The sequence below is a fragment of the Leucoraja erinacea genome, chromosome 34 (genome assembly GCF_028641065.1).
Source record: "Leucoraja erinacea ecotype New England chromosome 34, Leri_hhj_1, whole genome shotgun sequence".
NCBI lineage: Eukaryota > Metazoa > Chordata > Chondrichthyes > Rajiformes > Rajidae > Leucoraja > Leucoraja erinaceus.
Window position 1 is genome coordinate 1,814,334 of NC_073410.1, and position 20,538 is coordinate 1,834,871.

A 20,538-nucleotide genomic window follows, 5' to 3' on the forward strand; every position below is an offset into this window, starting at 1 on the left:
GTTGCATTTATGAGCCTGGTGCGCTGCAGCAAGTGAGATATTCATTGTTCCATTGTCAGTATGCATGGCAATGAAGTAACCTTGATCCTTATGCTGTAAGACACACTTTCTGAAAAGCATTTTGTCAGAATGAAGAACAGAATGGCCATGCCTGTGGTTAGTGTACTGCAGGAACCTTGTATCAAAACCCCAACAACTCTAAACTCTGTCTCCCGGTAATCGAAGGCTTCAGACGGTGATTTACTTGTTCATTTTCTGACCTTAGATCTTTGCTGGACCCATGAGTGCACACAAGCCCCTCTGTGCTTTATTGACTATTCAATAAATTGGGATCTTTTAATGGACTTAATAATCCACATGCTCAATCTACCCAATAAAAATGATGGATGGAGCAACCACCCTGACAGTATAACCTTCAAACACACCCTCATCAGTCTCACATTCTGTTGTAAGGAATCCAAGGAAATTCAGCAACTTACCAAACCATGCCTGCTGATCCCCTTGCACTTCGATTGCCAGTCCAAAGTCGGCCAGCTTCACCGCTGCATTTTTACATTTACTTGCAAGCAGCAGGTTCTCTGGCTTTGGGAGTGAGAAACCAAGGTGGTTAGTGGTTAGACAACCGGAGAGGTGACTAATGGCAAAGCAAACAACACAATGCAGGAACTGTAACACTTCAGAAGTGACTGTCACTCAGTCAAGGGCCTGTCCCACTTAGGCGATTTTTTAGGCAACTCCAGGCGACTAGTTTGTCACCACATGTTCGCCGGGAGTCGTCTCCTCAGTCGCGCAAAAAGTCGTAGCGTCTTTCTGGTCGCTGCTAAATTTTCGACAGTGGGTTTGACGCCAATGAGCGTAGCTTGACTTCTCCTGACGTAGGCGCTGTCGTAGGTTGTCGCCGGTTTTTCCGCGACCTGCTACGACCATGACGGTCGCCGGCAGTTGCCTGAAACATCGCCAAGTGGGACAGGCCCATTACTTTCCTTATAAGTTCATAAGTTCTAGGTGCAGAATTAGACCATCAAGTCTACTCCGCCATTCAATCGTATATTTCCCTGTCTACCCCATTCTCCTGCCTTCCCCCCATAACTCCCGACACCCGCACTAATCAAGAACCATCAGCAAGCAAAGTTGGCCATCCTGATTTAGTGCACGGCTTGTGATCTTCTGACCTCATGTAGGAAAATGTTGGTTCTCTGCAAACTATCACTGTAAGTTTTAGTCAATGAGCTAATTATCCATGCATCAGAGAGTGCGAAACCTTTCTCCTGAGCTGTGGTGTCCATGACAAGAAGGCATGTTTAGTTTAGTTTAGTTTGGAGATACAGCCTTGAAACAGGCCCTTCGGCCCTCAGAGTCCACGCCGACCAGCGATCCCCGCACACTAACACTATCCTACACACACTAGGGACAATTTACAATTTACAATTTTACCAAAGCCAAACCTGTATGTCTTTGGAGTGTGGGCGTAAGCTGAAGATCTCGGAGAAAACCCACGCAGGTCACAGGGAAAACGTACAAATTCCATACAGACAGCACCCAGAGTCAGGATCGAACCCAGGTCTCGGGCACTGCGAGGCAGCAGCTCTACCCGCTGCACCAATGTGCCGGCCAGTTTAAGGTAAGGGCTTGGAAATTGTGAATGGACGAGGAAGAATTCTGTCCACACAGAGAGAATCTGGAACATACTACTCGTCTTTCCACGGACTGGATAGCACGCAACAAAAGCTTTTCACTGTAGCTCTGTACACGTGACAAAAAACTGAACTGAGAGGGTGGTGGACGCTGAGACCTTAGAGAATTATTTAGACAAGCTCAGGAAATACTATGGTATAAATACAGGCAGAGAGATGAGAAATGGGATGAGCAGAATATCACGGATATGGTGGGCCGAATGGTCTGGTTACTGTGGCACAGTGGCACAGCGGTAGAGTTGCTGCCTTACAGCGAATGTAGTGCCAGAGACATGGGTTCAATCTCGACTACAGGCGCTGTCTGTACGGAGTTTGCACGTTCTCCCCGTGACCTGTGTGGGTTTTCTCCGAGATCTTCCGTTTCCTCCCACATTCCAAAGACGTACAGGTTTGTAGGTTAATTGGCTTGGTAAATGTTAAAAAATTGCCCTAGTGGGTGTAGGATAATGTTAGTGTGCTGGGATCGCTGGTCGGCGCAGAGCAAGTGGGCCGAAGGACCTGTTTCTGCGCTGTACAGTATCTCTAAACTAAACTAAAATAATTACTCTACATCCCTCCTGACCAAGAGCGGCTGTAGTGATAATATGCAGAGTAATTTTCCCAAAGTCCCTAAAGATTCATAGCAACTGGTCCTCAAAAGATGAAAGCAATGGAACACAAAAGGACATTGAACACTCTGGCTACATGCACAGCAGGCACACATCCACATACCCATTTCCTATCTTCCAGCCAAATAACCTCATTATAACTACAAATAACTGAGGTGCTTTGAAGTATTATCCGTTATCTAATGGGTTTCTAGAAATTTTATATTCTTTTCCTTATTTCCTTGTGTGCGGAGACAAAATATGTTTGTGCCAACAGCTCTGTGGTGTTTGTGACATGTTCAATAATTCTACCCTGTTGTGGCTTCTGGTCGGGCAGTCCCAGGTATAAGGACCGCTATTCTCCTTTTATGTGAAGGTTTAAACCAAAAAAGTCATCTTGTTTGATGCAGTCCGTTGTGCTGCTCGGAACTAGCTTTAAGCACATGGATTGTTTAGTTGGCAACTATACCACTTGCTGTGTTTGCACCAACACACACACTAAATGGAGAAGTGGTCGATCTGTGCTTTAGGTGCAGGTTTAGCTTGGTTTAGAGATGCAGCTTGGAAAGAGGCCCTTCAGCCCACCGAGTCCATGCCAACCATCGATCACCCGTTCACACTAATTCTATGTTATCCCACTTTCTCATCCACTCCCTACACTCTAGGAGCAATTTACACAGAGGGCCAATTAACCTACAAACCCCCACGTCTTTAGGATGTGGGAGGAACCGCAGCCCCCGGGTGAGAACCCACAAAAGGTCACAGGGAGAACGTGCAAACTCCACACAGACAGCACCCGATACCAGGACTGAACTTGGTTCTCTGGTAACCCGGTTCTCTCATACTCTACCAGCTGTGGCAACACAGTTCATCGTGTGAACGCTGACCAGTGATTTGGAAGATAAACCTACAAAACACAGCAGGCGGCATTTCCCTCAGCCAGAGCTGATGGAAGGCATCGCATGTCCGGCAAAACACTAGGATTAGGAGTGATTCAGAGTACTTGAATTAATAGGTAACCGTGTATAAATTTAATTACCCTACCATCAATCCATGTATTAGCACTTGAAAGCATCTCAGAATTTGTTAATTGATTGTAATGGAGCTTGGAGCTTGGTTATAATTCATTTTGCTGCCGTGTAAATCTAGCAAACTTAATTATCGCAGAGAATATGTAGTCCACAATATACATAAAAAATAACATAGCAATTGTAATCCACAATATCAGCACAGGTACTGCTTGCCAATGGAAAGTTTGACAGTGCAAATTGGTCAAATTACTGGAATGTTGGACTAATTAATTTCAAAGGTGTCCCAAATTAAATAAGAGACGGGAAAGCAAGCTCTTCACTCTTGGTCAGCTGCTGCTATGACGGTGATTACATGACATGTTAGTCGTCAGTGCAATCCAAGATCAGAAGCGGGGGCTGGATGATGGGGTAGTGAACATGCGGTATGTCTGCTCTCGGTCATTATAGCAGTACCTGCACTAGGACTTGCAAGTTCTTAACAGTAAGAGGCAAGAGGCAGCAGCCCAGGGCCACACTGTGACATGGATTCATCCTGATGCCCACGTTAGCAAATACTGACCTTGAGGTCTCTGTGCACTATGTCATGTTGATGAATGTGATTCACACTCTCTAGAATCTGATGAATACACTGACTGTAAAACAAAACGGAAGAGTGGAGAGGAAGAGGAAGGGGGAGAGGAGAGAGGAGGAGAGGAGAGAGGGGGAGAGGGAGAGAGGTGGAGAGGAGAGAGGGGAGAGGAGAGAGGAGGAGAGGAGAGATGGGGGGAGAGGAGAGAGAGGAGGAGAGGAGAGAGAGGGGGAGAGGAGAAGAGGGGGGAGGAGAAAGGGGAGAGAGGAGAGAGGGGGAGAGGTGAAGAGGGGGGAGAGGAGAGGGGGGGGAGAGGTGAAGAGGGGAGGAGGAGAGGGGGAGAGGAGAGAGAGGGGGAGAGGAGAGAGGGGGAGAGGAGAGAGGGGAGAGGGGGGAGAGGGGGAGGGGAGAGATGAGAGAGAGGGGAGAGGGAGGGAGAGGAGGGGGGGGGGAGAGGAGAGAGGGGGAGAGGAGAGGAGGGGGAGAGGAGAGAGGGGGAGAGGAGAGATGGGGGGAGGGGAGAGAGGGGGAGGGGAGAGGAGGGGAGGGGGAGAGGTGAGAGAGGGGGGAGAGGGGAGAGCCGGAGGAGAGATGGGGGAGAGGAGAGGGGGAGAGGAGAGAGGGGAGGGGTGAGGGGGGGAGGGGGAGAGGAGAGAGGGGGAGAGGAGAGAGAGGGGGAGAGGAGAGGAGAGGGAGAGAGAGAGAGACAAACATACACACACACACATGTACACACACACACACAATTGAGAGAGAGGGGGAGAGGGGAGAGAGAGAGGAGAGGGGGAGAGGGGAGGGAGAGAGCGAGAGAGGAGAGGAGATAGGGGATAGAGGGGGGAGAGAGAAGGGGGGGAGGGAGTGAAGGGACGGAGGGTGGAGAAACGGGTGAGGGTGAAGGAGAGGAAGAAGAAACATCAGATTCCGTGAATGCCAAGGAGGTGTAGATACAACAAACAGTCACGGTGCAAGGACCAGTCCCCACGGCTCCCAAACATAGCAGGATAACAAGGGCATCTGGTGCACATAAATCTGAACAAACGCGCAGAGATGCAGCCAATGTAATGATGACAAATCAACTGTGCTATTATAGGATTCCTGCAGAATTATTCATCTTCATTTATGAACTCAACATTGCCACCAGTCAGTGATCTATGTGCTTCTCTTCAAACGTGTTTGAGTTTTGATAATACAATCCCTCTGCTCCAATAAAATAACATTTTCTGCAAAGATAGAACATAAATTAACAGCAGTATTTGTAAATGCCAGTATTATTTTGTGATGTATCTTACTGGATAGCCCACACCCATTCAGCTAGCTTTGATCGGCCTGTTATTCTAAATTGTTTAAGGGCAGATACATATGACAATTAATCACACTTTAATTTAGTTTAGTTTAGTTTAACTTAGAGATACTTTGTTGAAGTAGGCCCTTTGGCCCATCAAGTCCATTCTAACCACTAATCACCCATTCACGCTAGTTCTATGTTATCCCACCTTCGTGTTTTACAATTTACAAAGGTCAATTATCCTACAAACCTGCACGTCTTTGGGATGTGGGAGGAAACAGGAGCACCTGGAGAAAACCCACACGGTCGGGGGGGGGAGAACGTGCAAACTCCACACAGACAGCACCCTGCAGTCTGGATCGAACCCGGATCTCTGGCGCCGTAAGGCAGCGCCACTCTAGACTTTCCCGAGTTACTCACGAATTCTCCCAAGTATTCCCCTTGATTCAAACTCGGAGAATGTCCATAGCGAGTCCCTAGGGGTCCGTAGCGAGTCCCTAGATATTTCATAGCGGCTCGCAATACCAGCCGTGGGTAATCGGGGCATCAGGTAAGTCGGGACGTTTTTTCAGCTTGTTGAAAAATGTCCACGAGTAAAAAAAATAGCCCTGAGTACCTACGGCCGGCATCTCTGAGTTTGAATCAAGGGGAAAGTGGGAAAGGCCCTTTAATAGGTTGGGCTGCCTTTTCTTGACTGACGAAAAGCCTGAGTTTGTGAGGGTTCAAATATCCACAGGGACTGGAGTCCTGTTGAACTTTGTACGGTGTGAGTGCTAAGAATTTCAACATGGAACTTGTTATCAGCCACAACCTAAATGGCAATGAAAAGGACCGCTCAGGTACTTGGACAAAAGGTATTGGATTTTGACAAGCGTTCTAGACTCCAGGGATCTCTCTTCCTGTCCAACCATCAATACACATTGAATCTGATTTCAAGCTCTGCAGTCTCAGAACATGCTGTCACCTGTAATCGCAATAAAAGAACACTTTCTGTACTTCTTTCAGGTAATTTGTTTCAGGGCTCCAAGGGGAAGCCTTATGGCTTGGACAACTCTGATTGGGCAAGTCAATATACACTTTGGAAGCTTGTGGAACATAGAACACACAAAGAGGCCCTTCGGCCCACAGTGCCTGTCCCAATCATGATGCCAAGGCCAAATGTGCTGTTGACATGAAACTTCCGTGGTAATGAGGTTTATCAAAGAGGCCAGTCACACATCCTCCACACGAACACTGATGGGTGACAAAGCTGACTATCATCTTCCACTCACCAGCTCTGCCTGATAGCAGTTGCTGTCGACTCAGTGGGTAGAAGGGTCAGTTTCATGCTGTATCTCTAAATTTAACTAACATTTAAGTTAAGAAAGTAGCCATTTATCCCTGCCCGGCCTTAACAATCCACACAAACTGACGTTAGACTCGATTCAAACGGGTTCCATCAGTATATTCTGATCAACTTCATCCCCCCATGTGTAGAAAAGAACTGCAGAAGCTGGTTTAAACCAAAGATAGACACAAAATGCTGGAGTAACTCAGCAGGGCAAACAAACAAAAATAGTGCAATAATCGAATTGAATTGAATTAAAATGAATACATTTCTCTAGCCTAGTATGTATACTGTACATACAAGGGATTTGCCTTGATGCTTTGTTCACAAGGGTAAAAACACGATATACAATAGACAATTAAAAATAAAACATTATAATTTAAACGTGAAAATATGAAAATAATACAAATAATTTCAGAGGAAGAGCTATGAGAGGAAGGGGACAGGGGAGGGGGAAGAGGGGGAAGCATTTCCGAAGAAGGGTCTCGACCCGAAATGCACTGAGTCCCACTGAGTTACTCCAGCACTTTGTGTCTATCTTTTGTGAGATGAAGACGTGGGGGAGAAAGGAGCACGGTTAGAAACATAGAAAATAGACGCAGGAATAGGCCATTCGGCCCTTCGAGCCTGCACCGCCATTCAATATGATCATGGCTGATCATCCAACTCAGTATCCTGTACCTGCCTTCTCTCCATACCCCCTGATCCCTTTAGCCACAAGGGCCACATCTAACTCCCTCTTAAATATAGCCAATGAACTGGACTCAAATACCTTCTGTGGCAGAGAATTCCACAGATTCACCACTCTCTATGTGTGAAAAATGATTTTCTCATCTCGGTCCTAAAAGACTTCCCTCTTATCCTTAAACTGTAACCCCAATTTCTGGACTTCCCCAACATCGGGAATAATTGTGGAAGATGGCGGGAGAAATGTGTGTCTACTGGAGTTTGCGATGGGGTTGGAAGTTAAGAGAGGGAGGGGGAGGTTAGTGTAGTATTAGTTGAAATTGTGAATTCAATGCTCATTCCATTGGGTTGGAAGAAACACAAGCGGAATATGAGTTGCTGTCCCTCCGTTTCGTAGAAACATAGAAAATAGGTGCAGGAGTAGGCCATTCGGCCCTTCGAACCTGCACCGCCATTCAATATGATCATGGCTGATCATCCAACTAGGGATGGGTCCATTTCCAAAAGGAGAGAGTTCCCACATTCTTACCACTCTCCAGAGTTTCTCCAGAGTTCTCTATTGGATCTGTTACTATTTTTAGACTGAGGCTCCTAATTCATGAATGACCACACCAGTGAGACCAATGGCCTGAGGTAGACCGACCGCTTGCATCTTTCTGTTCACCCGCACAGATGATGGGAACTTTGGTTTCTTGTGGAGTGGCCCAGATGCGAGTAATTGGATTCAGGAATTGGACTCAACTCGGAAAAAACGGACAGAGCTGGAATTTAATTGATACTCTGCCAGATGATAAATGAACAATCGACACAAATGCCAGGACTTTAGAACTCTTACAACGGTTCCTTTCACAAATCTGGCTGATAGAAGTTTCCAGTTAACCTAGCAGAATGATTGACTGCTATATTCAAGTCATTTTTGGAAGTAACTTTTGTGCCAAACCATGTAAGTGTTTGAAGCAAGGAGGAAGCTCCCTTTCAAAAGGAGAGCCATCTATTTCTCCCTGCTGCCTCATGCCAACAGATTCTTGTTCCACCCCAACGAACTGGACAAAAATAACTTGACATTCCTCTGTGGCAAAGTGGAAGTTCAATGTCGTCTGAGTTGCCATCTTTCTCATGAAACGTTGATCAGAAACTGATCTGCTCACTCTGGTGGCTATAAAAACCCTGTTCTGCAAGGACAGAGACTTTATATCCAAAGTCCTGGCTTGTGTCCATTCCCTAAATGGCGGCACAATAATGTACCAGCAGAGTCACTGCCTCACAGCATCGGAGAGTCACGTTTGACCCTGACCTCAGGTGCTGTCTGTGTGGAGTCTACACGTTCTCCCTGTGACCACATGGGTTCCCTTCAGGTGCTCTGGTTTCCCCCCACATCCCAAAGACGTAGTGTGTGGTTAATTGGCCTCTGTAAATTGCACCAGAGTGGATGAGAAAGTGGGATAATGTAGAACTAGGTCGGCGCGGACCCGGTGGGCTGAAAAACTCGTTTCAATGCTAAGTCTCCAAACGGAACAAATCAGACACTCATTTACAAAATTCACCCCCTTGCTTTCAAATGTCTCTATACTCGCGACACTTTCTACATTTGTGGTTCCCTGTAGCTCTTCAACATCTCTACACACAGAAAACTCTAGCTTTTATCATCATGCCACACTGCATCTAAAGTCACCAAATCCCTACGTTGCAGAATGCCCATCCTAAACCTCTCCATCTCTCATTCTTCCCTTTAAGAGATTCTGTGACATTTATCTCCTTGACAAGACTTTTACTTGTCCACCAAGTTACCTCCTCATCAGATTGGGTCCATTTTTCCGTGAATAATGCTCCAATGAAACCCTTTGCAAATGTTTCCCCACCCTGGGTCTGAAGAAAGGTCTCGACCGACACATCACCTATTCCTTTTCTCCAGAGATGCTGCCTGACCCGCTGAGTTACTCCAGCATTTTGGTGTCTTTTTTTTTTGTAAGCTGGCATCTGCAGTTCCTTGTGTGTAGATCAGAATTTGGATCAAGTCCCAAAGCCAACACCAGTCAAAAGGAGCATTAGAGGCAAGAACATCGCACAGAATTATAATAGGTGCTGCAGTTTATAAGATAGACTTTGTTTAGATGCTAGCCTGGTCCTCCAGCGGTCTGGAGATCTGCGCACACATCTATATGATTACCAACATTTTCTTTTGCTGAATTTGATTCTTCTATCTGACAAACCAATGTTATTTTTCTATTTTATTATAAATCAAAAGCCCTTGTACTCCCAGCTGTGTTCCACCCACAATTCTTGGAAGGCCCACGTCTAAACACATAGGGCTCAGATTGAATTTTGTTGCCATGGCGATACATGCCACTGATTAAATCCCTTTTTGTTCTGCTCGAGTTATTTTGAGGGCTTTAAAAAAAAAAAGACTTGTTCTCATCCTTTCAGTGCTTTGTGGGCAGCTTCTTACAAAATGCATCGATACCATGCACCACTTCAGAATATTTAACCCAAATTCAATAATGTTTCTGCTTGGTTCATCCAGTTTGAAATGCATCGCCTGTCTCTGCGTTTTGTTCGATCTCAAAGGGCATTGTTGAAACATCAGATGTTTAGGTCTGTTTTGAGCTCTGGTTTCAGATTTCAGATGGTGCAAGTGGTCAGAGTCTTTAATTAAAGTGCATTCCTGACCAATACATGGAATGGTGCAACAGAGGAATAGACCATTCAGCCCACAACATACTAGCAGGACATCATGCAAGGGTAAAACTAATCACCTCTGCCTCTGCATGTGATCCCTATCCCTCCATTCCCTGCATATCCACGGTGCCCATCTAAAAGGCTCTTAAACACCACCATCATATCTGCTTCCACCACCTCCCATTCCAGGCACTTCGCTGTGTAAAAAACTTGCTCCTTTAAACTTTGCCCCTCTCCAAAAGACAATGGACAATAGACAATAGATGCAGGAGTAGGCCATTCAGCCCTTCGAGCCAGCACCGCCATTCAATCCTATCTAGCTCTCTCTTGAAAGTATCCAGATAACCGGCCTTCACCGCCCTCTGCGGCAGAGAATTCCGCAGACTCTCAACTCTCTGTGTGAAAAAAGTGTTTCCTCAACTCCGTTCTAAATGGGTTACCCCATTCCTAAACTGTGGCCCCTGGTTCTGGACCCCCAACATCGGGAACATGTTTCCTGCCTCTAGCGTGTCCAAACCCTTAATAATCTTATATGTTTCAATTCGATCCCCTCTTCAAATCTGTGCTCTCTAATCTTTGGCATTTACATCCTGGGAAAAAAAAAGATTCTGAGAGTCTACCCTATTTATGTAGGTAGGAACTGCAGATGCTGGTTTACACTGAAGATGGACACAAAATGTTGGAGTAACTCAGCGGGTCAGGCAGCATCTCTGGAGAGAATGGGTGACGTTTCAGGTCGAGACCCTTCTTCAGACCCTACCCTACAGCTATGCCTATTATAATTTTTGAAACTTCTATCAAACCTCCCCACAGCCTCAAATGCCCCGGAACAAAACCCAATCTAAGTTTGTCCAATCTCTCCTGATCGGTAATACTCTCAAAACCATGCGGCATTCCGTTAAACTGTAGTATAAGGTACTTCTCTCAAAAAGTAACGAGCTTGGATTTTGGATTAAGTGGCAATGTTTCAGCACAACGGGAAGAGGCCACAAAAATATTCTGGCGAATCCTGCACCCTTTCCAAAACCTCCACATCTTCCTATAATGGGGCGACCAGAACTTCACATGATACTCCAGATGTGGCCTCACCACAGTCTGATAAACTGCAACATGGCTTCCAGACTTTCATACTCAATGCCCCTATCAATGTGGGCCATCATACCATAAACAGGAATGCTGCCAAGATGATTTATGAAAATCAGCACAATAGTGGCTGATTTGTTGTCCTCTCTACTGTAGCCAGAGTTATCGCCAAACTATTAAGACAATTGCAAAGCTAAAGGTTCCCTTGATTTGAGGCATGTGTGTCTATATGAGTTTCACCCTTGGAATGACAGGTACTGCCTCTGAGCTGTGCTCACATTTGCTGCCCAAGTCAAACCTCTGGCTGGAAGACATTGTTCCTGCCAAGCATCTGCTGGTCACGTTGGTGGCCCTGGTGGGGCCACATCTGGAACATTGTGTTCACAAGGATAGACTTAGAAGAGAATATTCATCAGATGGATTATTAAAGACACACCATATTGTAAAACCTGTTAGAATCATTCAGCACAATAGGTACGGGATGAAGCAAGGTCCGAAGAGCTTCTTGTTTCACCTCCAAAGAGGTACGGGCTGGAAGGATATTTAGGGTCCGTATTTTGTTCCTTGTGGAGGATGGTGATACAAGCTGGGTGTTGTTGATGGGGAACTGATGAAAATAGTCGAGGTTTAGCGCAGATGTAGGATGGTGCTTGTAGCATCGGATTCTTGATGGTTGGTGTGCCCTCCATGGTCCTATTTCCGTGCAGGCCCCATGGGACAGATGCGGGCAGGTGGGACTAGTGGAGCATCTTGGTCAGCATGAACGAGTTGGGCTGAAGGGCCTGTTTCCATTCTGCATGGCCCCATGAATCCAAGTTGAAATTATATTGTTCCATTTGGGTACATATGACAATAAAACACTCTTGACTCTAGACAACAGCAAATCCAAAGCCATCCTTCTTCCAAGGTATTTTTCCTCCAAAATATAAGAAGCCTGAGGCACCTCAGCATTAAGTTTGTCACTTCCATTGCTAAAACCCAATGCAGGCAACCTTTGTACGTTGAGGCTAGCTACTGAGTCCATGTGCATGAAAGGTGAATATACCCTGGGAAGAATTTCAAACCAAACATGAGCCAAGACAGGGTATGATGTTTATCTGTGAAGGATCTTTGGCATCTTTACAGATGTCAGTCACTGTAGCTCAATTTATCCCAGAAGGTTTGACAATGACACACAAAAAAAGAGTGGAATTTTAAATCAGGTTCAAATGCATCCAATGAAAACAAACATTCAGTCTGTTTCACCCAGGGGCAATCCATTATAGAAATAGTTAAAGAATAGAAATATCGGGAAATTTAAAAAAAAATTGCATTGATTAAAAACACATGTTTTATTTCACAAATTTGTTAAAAAATTTAAGGCACACTTTGCAACCTTGCCATCGTCTTGTGAGTGAGGCTGCTTGATTAATTTGGTGTTTCAAGTTGACTGACCAAAGAATTGAGAAAGAGCAGAGCTTGTTTTTAACACAGCATGCTGTGATTGGGAATATGCTGTCTGCAAGCGAATCCATCAGAGTTTCTTGCAAGAAAATTGGAAAAATACTTGGACATGAAAAGGCTGGAGGACCAAAGGGAATAACACTGGAAGTGGTTCTATCCACTTGTTCTATCCTACACACTGCTGACAATTTACAGAGGTCAACTACAACACTGGATGTCTTTGCGATGTGGGAGGAAACTGGAGCGGCCACAGGGAGAATGCACAGACTGTGTACAGACAGCACCCGTGGTCAGGATCGAACCCGGGCCTCTGGAGCTGTAAGGTAGCAACTCTACTGCTGCGCCACCGTGCCGCCCACCTAAACCTTGGTGCATTGGAGAAAGAATTGATTTCATCTTGTGTGTAAATGTCACACAAGCAGAAACACTTTTGCAGTTTTCCCGTCCTCTGAGACAGCTCCTGAATCCAACTCTGTCACCATTTAAAACCAAGGTGCAGGTGGTCAGATAGGGGTCTTGTTCACCTTTATCCCCGTTAGTTTGCCTTGTGCTTTATTTCCATTGACAGAAAATGCTTCAAGCTCTTCTTTCCTTGAAGGCCCTTTGACGACCTATAATTACAGGGATTTTTTAAATAATCCAAAATAATTATTTGGAATTTCAGGAATTTCTCTTTTAATTCCCCAGCCTCAACCCCGAGAGAAGGGGGAGAGTGAACTGTGGGAATGTCCTGGGTTGGCTGGAGACCAGGTTTAGGTTAGTTTAGTTTAGAGATACAGCGCAGAAACAGGCCCTTTGACCCACAGAGGCCGAACCGACCACTGATCTCCGTATACAAGCACTATCCTGCGCAGCGGTAGAGTTGCTGCCTTACATCAAAATGCAGCACCGGAGACCCGGGTTCGATCCCGACTACGGGTGCTGTCTGTACGGAGTTTGTCCGTTCTCCCCGTGCCCTGTGTGGGTTTTCTCCAAAATCTTCGGTTTCCTCCCACATTCCAAAGACGTGCAGGTTTGTAGGTTAAATGGCTTGGTAAATGTAAAAATTGTCCAGTATAAACTTGTCCAACTTCCAGTATAGTCCCTGGTGGACTCTTGGGAAGGTACAAGGTGCAAGGTACGAGGGGAAATTAACAATTTTTACCAAAGCCAATTAAGTTACAAACCTGTACGTCTTTGGATTGTGGGAGGAAACTGAAGCATCCGGAGAAAACAAGCGTGGTCATGGGGTGAACATGCAAACTCCGTACAGACAGCACCCGTAGTCTGGATCAAACCTGGGTCTCCGGCGCTGTGAGGCAGCAACTCTACCGCTGCCAACTGGTGACACATCTCCCACTGTGTCACAAACGTTACCTCCACCCGTACCTCTCTCTGCAACTTATAACATGATTACAGTTTCGATGAAGAATTATCCACAGGAATCACGAACTCTGTTTCTCTCTCCGCTGGATGTGGGCTTTATGGGCTGAGCCAGCATTTAATTGCCATTCCCTGGTTGCCCTGAGAAGGAGGTGTTGTGCTGCCTACTTGAACCGTTGCAGACCTTGAGGTGTGAGTGAACCTGCTGAGTATCTAAAACATTAAAGCATTTGCCCAAAAATCTCAGCCTGGGTTTTATAATCCATCCTGAAGCATGATGCCAAAAACGATTTTGTCTTCTACAAACTGTGAACACCATGGAATAGTGTAGGAAGGAACTGCAGATGCTGGTTTAAAACAAAGATAGACACAAAATGCTGGAGTAACTCAGCGGGACAGGCAGCATCTCGGGAGAGGTGGAATGGGTAACGTTTCGGGTCGAGACCCTCTTCAGTTTGAAGAAGAGGGTCTCAAACGCTGAGTTACACCAGCATTTTGTGCCTGACACCAAGGAGTAGTCTTGGTTTGCTGCTCAGTTCGATCAGCAAGAATGCTTCTGGAGGGAGAGAGGTACCTGCGTACTTGTTGCCAACTCACCTTGCATCTGCCTCACTGTAGTATTCTCTGGCCACGATATCCTCGAAGAGTTCTCCACCAGTGACCCTGCAGAATGAAAAGAAAAATTGCAGATCTTCAATGTGTGGACAGCAATTGGGAAAGCACTGATCAAAGCTGTACGCTCTGGCTCAGCTCTATCCCACACAGCTCCAATCTTCTCTGGAGCATCCCTGAACAATTAACAGGCCGACCGACACCAGGCCCAATGTTAATGAAACGCCTGTTCCTCATCTCAGGCAGCCCGAGTTTTTTCTGCATTACCCGCAATGCTCGCGGTTGGTTTGAGGGAGGATATAGCTCTTCCTCACATCTCAGACAACAGTACAATACAGAGGCAACACAGTGCTGGTAGAGCAGCTGCCACAGAGCATCAGAGACCAGGTTCGATCCTGGCCTCAGGTGCTGTCTGTGTGGAGTTTGCACCGTCCCCCAATGTTGGTGTAGGATTTCTCCGGGTGCTCTGGTTTCCGCCCACACCTCCAGGATGTGAAGGTTTGCAGGCCGATGTAACTTGCCCCTAGGGAGCGGATGAGAATGTGGGATAAGATGGATCAGGTGTGGGCGCGTGATTGATGGCTGGCGTGGACTCTTCGGGCTGAAGGGCCTGTTTCCATGCTGTCTAACACTGCTAACACTAGAAAAAAGTATAGCACAGGAACAGGCCCAGGAATAGGCTTGGAGGTTCACATGCCATGGAGTGAATGCAACAAGGTTTTTGGAGACTTCTTCAACAGAGAGCAGTTTAGACTTTAGAGATACAGCGCGGAAACAAACCCTTCAGCCCACCGAATCCGCCCGGACCAGCGATCACCCCGTATATTAGCATTATCCTGTACCCTGGGGACAATTCATAATTCTATCAAAGCCAATTAACCTACAAACCTGCACGTCTGTGGAGTGTGGGAGGAAGCAGAGGCACCCAGGGAGAAGGTACAAACCCCGTACAGACAGCACCCGTAGTCAGGATCTGCCCGGGTCTCTGGTGCTGTAGGGTAGCAACTCTACCGCTGAGCCACCATGACCACCATGCTGTCAGTATGTTCTCCCTGTGGCCACGTGGGTTTACTCCAGGTCCACTGGTTTCCTCCCACACTACAAAGACATCCAGGTTTGATTTACTTTCTTACTCTCTCTGACTACATTCTATCTCTGTCCCGCCCACTCCCCTGACAAGGGTCTTGACCCAAAACGTCACCCATTCCTTCTCTCCAGAGATGCTGCCTGTCCTGCTGAGTTATTCCAGCATTTTGTGTCTACCTTCGATTTAAACCAGCATCTGCAGTTCCCTCCTACAGGTTTGTAGGTTAATTGGCTTCGGTAAATTGTAAATTGTCCCTAGTGTGTGTAGGATCGTGCTAGTGTGTGGGGCGATCGGAGGTCGGCACGGACTCGGTGGGTTGAAGGGCCAGTCTCTACGCTGTTTCTCCATGTCACAAATTTCCTTTCTCAGTCTGAAATGGTCCACCCCTTCCTTATTCTGCACACCTGAGCAGGTAAACGTTTACCTGTTCAGGTGCGCGGAATAAGGAAGGGGTGGACCATTTCAGACTGAGAAAGGAAATTAGTTCAAGCAGAGGGTGGTACATGTTTGGAGTTCTCTACCTCGGAGGGCTGTGGAATCATAGCAGAATGATTGCCAGCAAGATTGTGGTGGTGGCAAGGAATTCATTGTGAGCATTGAGTGCTTTAGTTCCCCATAGTGACACTGATGAATTTGCTGCAGTTTGACATTTGATATCCATTTATTTCAAGTTAAATGCCACGCATTCATCATATTATGTCCACCTTCTCCAATGATGTTAAATTCTTGATCAGGGATTTGAAATTTACGACAACATAGCTACCTGACATTGTGATGGAGAGCTGCTGTACTCAGCGCAGGAGTAGTCATCAACTCATTCATTAAAGATTCACGTAGCTAATGCCTACGCTCTCTGATGGATATAAAGATTCTCTCAAAGTCCAGAGACCCAGGTTCGATCCTGACCTCAGGTGCTATCTGTCAGGAGTTTGCACGTTCTCCTTGTGACCCCGTGGGTTTTCTCCGGGTCCTCCGGTTTCCTCTCATATCCCGAAGACGTGCAGGTTAGTAGATTAATTGGCCACCTTTATAGAAATTGCCCCTCGTTTGTAGGGAGGAATGAGAAAGTTCTGTATAATGGAACAAGTGTACACTCTAGCATGGCACCCAGCATCAGTGGACAAACGTGTTTCAATGATTTCAATCCCACATTCACAAATTCACAAATTATAGGAGTAGATTTTGGTCAATAGGCCATTTGAGTCTACTCCGCCATTCAATCATGGCTGATCTCTGCTTCATAATCCCATTTTCCTGCCCCATCCCCATAACCCTTGACACTTATTCTAATGAAGAATTTGTCTATCTCTGCCATAAATATCCACCGATTTGCCCTCCATGACAATGAGTTCCACAGATTAACCCCCTTCTGATTAAATAAGTTCCTCCTCACCTCCGCTGTAGAAGAGTGCCCTTTAATTCTGCGGCTGTGACCTCTGGTCCTAGACTCTCCCACCAGTGGAATCATCCTCTCCACATCCACTCTATCTACGCCGATCATTATTCTGTAAGTTTCAATGAGGTCCCCCCTCATCCTTCTAAACTCCAGCGAGTACAGGCCCAGTGCCGTCAAACGCTCATCATATGCTCTCCCACTCATTCCTGGAAACATTCTTGTAAACCCCGTCTGGACCCTCTCCACACGTTGGGCGTGGACCAGGAAACACTGCTCACAGCCATGGCATTTCTCTGTTTGCCTGTGAACTGCATCACCAAGTTTACAGTAGGGGGGGGGGGGAGAGAGAGTTGTGCTCATTAAGAGGACGGTGAAGGGAAGGAAATATACTTTAAACAGCTCGCTCTGTATCAGATTGATCTGCGATCAATGCAGAATGATTTATGAAACGTCAAATGTTTCAGCCGTGACTATTTATGGTGCAGTTTTGAGGCCAATTTGAAGCAGAAATTCCGACGGTTCTTTGCTGTGCTGGGAGATCACATCTTTCACAAGCACTGTCCCCTTCCCTAGCGGTTGCCTGGCGCTCACTGAAAAACAAAGCTTCTTTGAAATGTCCTTCCTTGAATCCCTGAAGGGGGTGGCTGGCTTTGCTCGGCAACCAGGATAGAAGTTACAGCGCATTTCTCAGGCAAGTGACAAAGGCAGAGCTGGATTTACCGCTTGCTTTCTTCAAGCGTAACCTTGCAGCTTTGCATACCAACAAGACAAGTCAATGGCCAAGAAAGGGCACGGCGCTGCACTGTTCTGTTGTGCCAACAAATCTACCCAAAATGTTGCCTGAACATTTTCAAGTGTGATAAGCCCAGCCGTAAATAAAGCATGTCCTCTGAGCTGGAGCCGTCACCCACTTTGCTGCCTGGAGCTGTTCCAATGTACGAAGCTATTTGTCAATTTCTCCACTGGCGAACTCAGGAAGCAAAATAACAATGCTGCAGAGATATTTCTCTAACTGAGGTTTACAAGAAACACAACTGCTGTTCTTTTACATGTTGTAAATTTTCTGCCAACCTGCCACCTGCTGCGGCAATGACGGGTGCCGGCATGTCGCCGAAAAAATCACGCAAGTGGGACAGGCCCTTTACTTGCAGCAGCATGACACGTCTGTACATGCAAAACTCTACACACCCAGATTACATATGATAAACCAAATGAACTCAATAAATAAGCACAAATACAAACAGGTAACAAAAAATATCAGATTGGTGAAGGAAAGAATGATGATACAAGATGACAGAATGAGGTGCTGAGGCAGCTGCAAGATATTGAAGTTGTTTTCTTTGCTGGAATGTTCCGGATGAGTGACCTGGTGATGAGGCTTCTCAGTGCCGCTCTGTGACCCACTTATTGCGACTAACTTTCAACAAACCTTCCAAGTTAAAAACTACATCCAACACACCTCACACGCCCTTCAACTCTTCAGTAACTAGGTCCCCATGCCATGGATGTCCAGTCCCATTACACCTCCACCCTCCAGCAGGAAGGTCTCGCTTGGCCAGCTTACAACCCAGTGGTATGAACTCCTCTCTCTCTCCGTCCCTCCCCCACCCATTATACCAGCTTCAAAGACATCTTAATGGATGGGATTAATATAGCACCTTTCTAGATACTCAAGGCGCTTTACAATCGCATTATTCATTCACTCCTCAGTCACACTCGGTGGTGGTGAGCTACTTCTGTAATACTGACGGAAGCGCGGCTGCTAATCTGCGCCTACGCCCCTCCGACCACCACCAATCATTCACACACATTCACACGCAGGCAAAGGTGGGTGAAGTGTCTTTCCCAAGGGCACAACGACAGTATGCACTCCAAGCGGGATTCGAACCGGCTACCTTCCGGTCGCCAGCCGAACACTTAGCCCATTGCGCCATCTGTCGTCCCATATAAGGAACAAATCTTGTTGAGTCTAAAGGGCCTGTCCCTCTTGGCGATCTTTTCAGCGACAGCCGGCATCATATCAGGGTCGCCAAAAGATTTTGAACATTTCAAAATCCAACGGAGAAAAAATAAATGTTGCAACACTTGAAAAAACACTGTGCGTAATACGTCATCACCCGCAAATTGTCCGTGACCTGATACGTTAGTCAATAATGCGGCAGTCGCCAAAGAAATCGCCATGTGGGACAGGCCCTTAACAAACGTTTTCACCAAGGCCACAACAAACAATGCCCTGTTCCCTTTATCATTGTAACTTTTTTGCAGATCTTTCATTCATTTGTTTTATCTCTCTATATCGCCATCTATATCTCTTTTTTCCCTTTCCCCTGACTCTCAGTCTGAAGAAGGGTCTGGGCCGAAACGTTGCCTATTTCCTTCGCTCTATAGATGCTGCTGCACCCGCTGAGTTTCTCCAGCTTTTTTGTGTAACCTAGGGTCCAACATCATGTTCTCCAAAGATGCTGCCTGACCCACTGAGTTACTCCAGCATGTTGTGTCTTCTTTTGTTGAGGGATTGCACTGTTCATTGGGAGGATCGGCCGACCGAGTCCTCGCTGACCAGCGGTCACCCATACACTCACTATCTACACATATAGAGATGATGTAGAGAGATAAAGAACAATGAATGAAAGATATGCAAAAATCTAATGATGATAAACGAACAGGTCGTTGTTAGCTGTTTGGAGAACTTGAGGAGAACGTTTTTCACACAGAGAGTGGTGAATCTCTGGAACTCGCTGCCACAGAGGGTAGTTGAGGCCAGTTCATTGGCTATATTTAAGAGGGAGTTAGATGTGGCCCTTGTGGCTAAGGGGATCAGGGGGTATGGAGAGAAGGCAGGTACAGGATACTGAGTTGGATGAATCAGCCATGATCATATAGAATGGCGGTGCAGGCTCGAAGGGCCGAATGGCCTACTCCTGCACCTAATTTCTATGTTTCTATGTTTGGTGGGTGAAAATGAGAACTTGGTGCGACTTGGGTGGGGAAGGGATGGAGAGAGAGGGAATGCTGGGGCTAGCTGAAGTTAGAGAAATCAATATTCATTCAAAGATATACAATGTCTGAAGGTCACGGCCAAAAACGTCAGCCATTCTTTCTCTCCAGAGATGCTGCCTGTCCCTGTGAGTTACTCCAGCATTTTGTGTCTGCCTTCAATATTGATACCACTGGGCTGTAAGCTGCCCGAGCGAAATATGAGATGCTGCTCCCCCCATTTGCGTTTAGCCTCACTCTGACAATGGAGGAGACCTGGTATGTTTACTTGTGGTGGTGTACACAGCACGTTTCCATCAGGAGCTACAGCTGCCAGCCATATAAATAACGGGACAAGATCACAAATCCTGGCGGCCCCTGCAGAGACCCATAAATCAGAGAGTCAGGGGACACTGATGGTGCACTTAGTGCAAGAGTAGTTCATTGCAATGACTGTCTCCATGAGACATTGCAAGAACCATCATCAAAAATTAAACAGGCAAATGCTCACAGCAGATTAAGTTGCTCCGACCACTTCAAGTTCATCTCAGGGCATTCTCTTCAGGGTTCAATAATCAGGTAGATGCCTTCATCTGTTTTTATATATTATTCAAAGGCCAGTAATGGCATTTGTTGACTGGGTGAGAGAGCTTGGGTTTTGTCAAATCCTGTATAACCAACAGCTTGCAATTAAGCAGATCGTCAAAAGACACTTGGACAGATG

The 20,538-nt window shown here is 46.3% G+C and overlaps 1 protein-coding gene across 3 annotated transcripts in view; it reads right to left on the bottom strand.

Annotated features, from left to right (window-relative positions):
- Positions 1 to 20,538, bottom strand: part of camk2g2 (calcium/calmodulin-dependent protein kinase (CaM kinase) II gamma 2) — a 230,400-nt gene that overhangs the window by 77,645 nt on the left and 132,217 nt on the right. For all 3 annotated transcript variants that reach the window (XM_055661632.1, XM_055661631.1, XM_055661630.1), the window contains exons 5-7: positions 14,341 to 14,406; positions 3,872 to 3,944; positions 480 to 582 (exon numbers count right to left, since the gene is read on the bottom strand). In XM_055661632.1, coding sequence (XP_055517607.1) covers positions 480 to 582; positions 3,872 to 3,944; positions 14,341 to 14,406 — 242 coding nt within the window. The remainder of the gene's footprint in view (positions 1 to 479; positions 583 to 3,871; positions 3,945 to 14,340; positions 14,407 to 20,538) is intronic.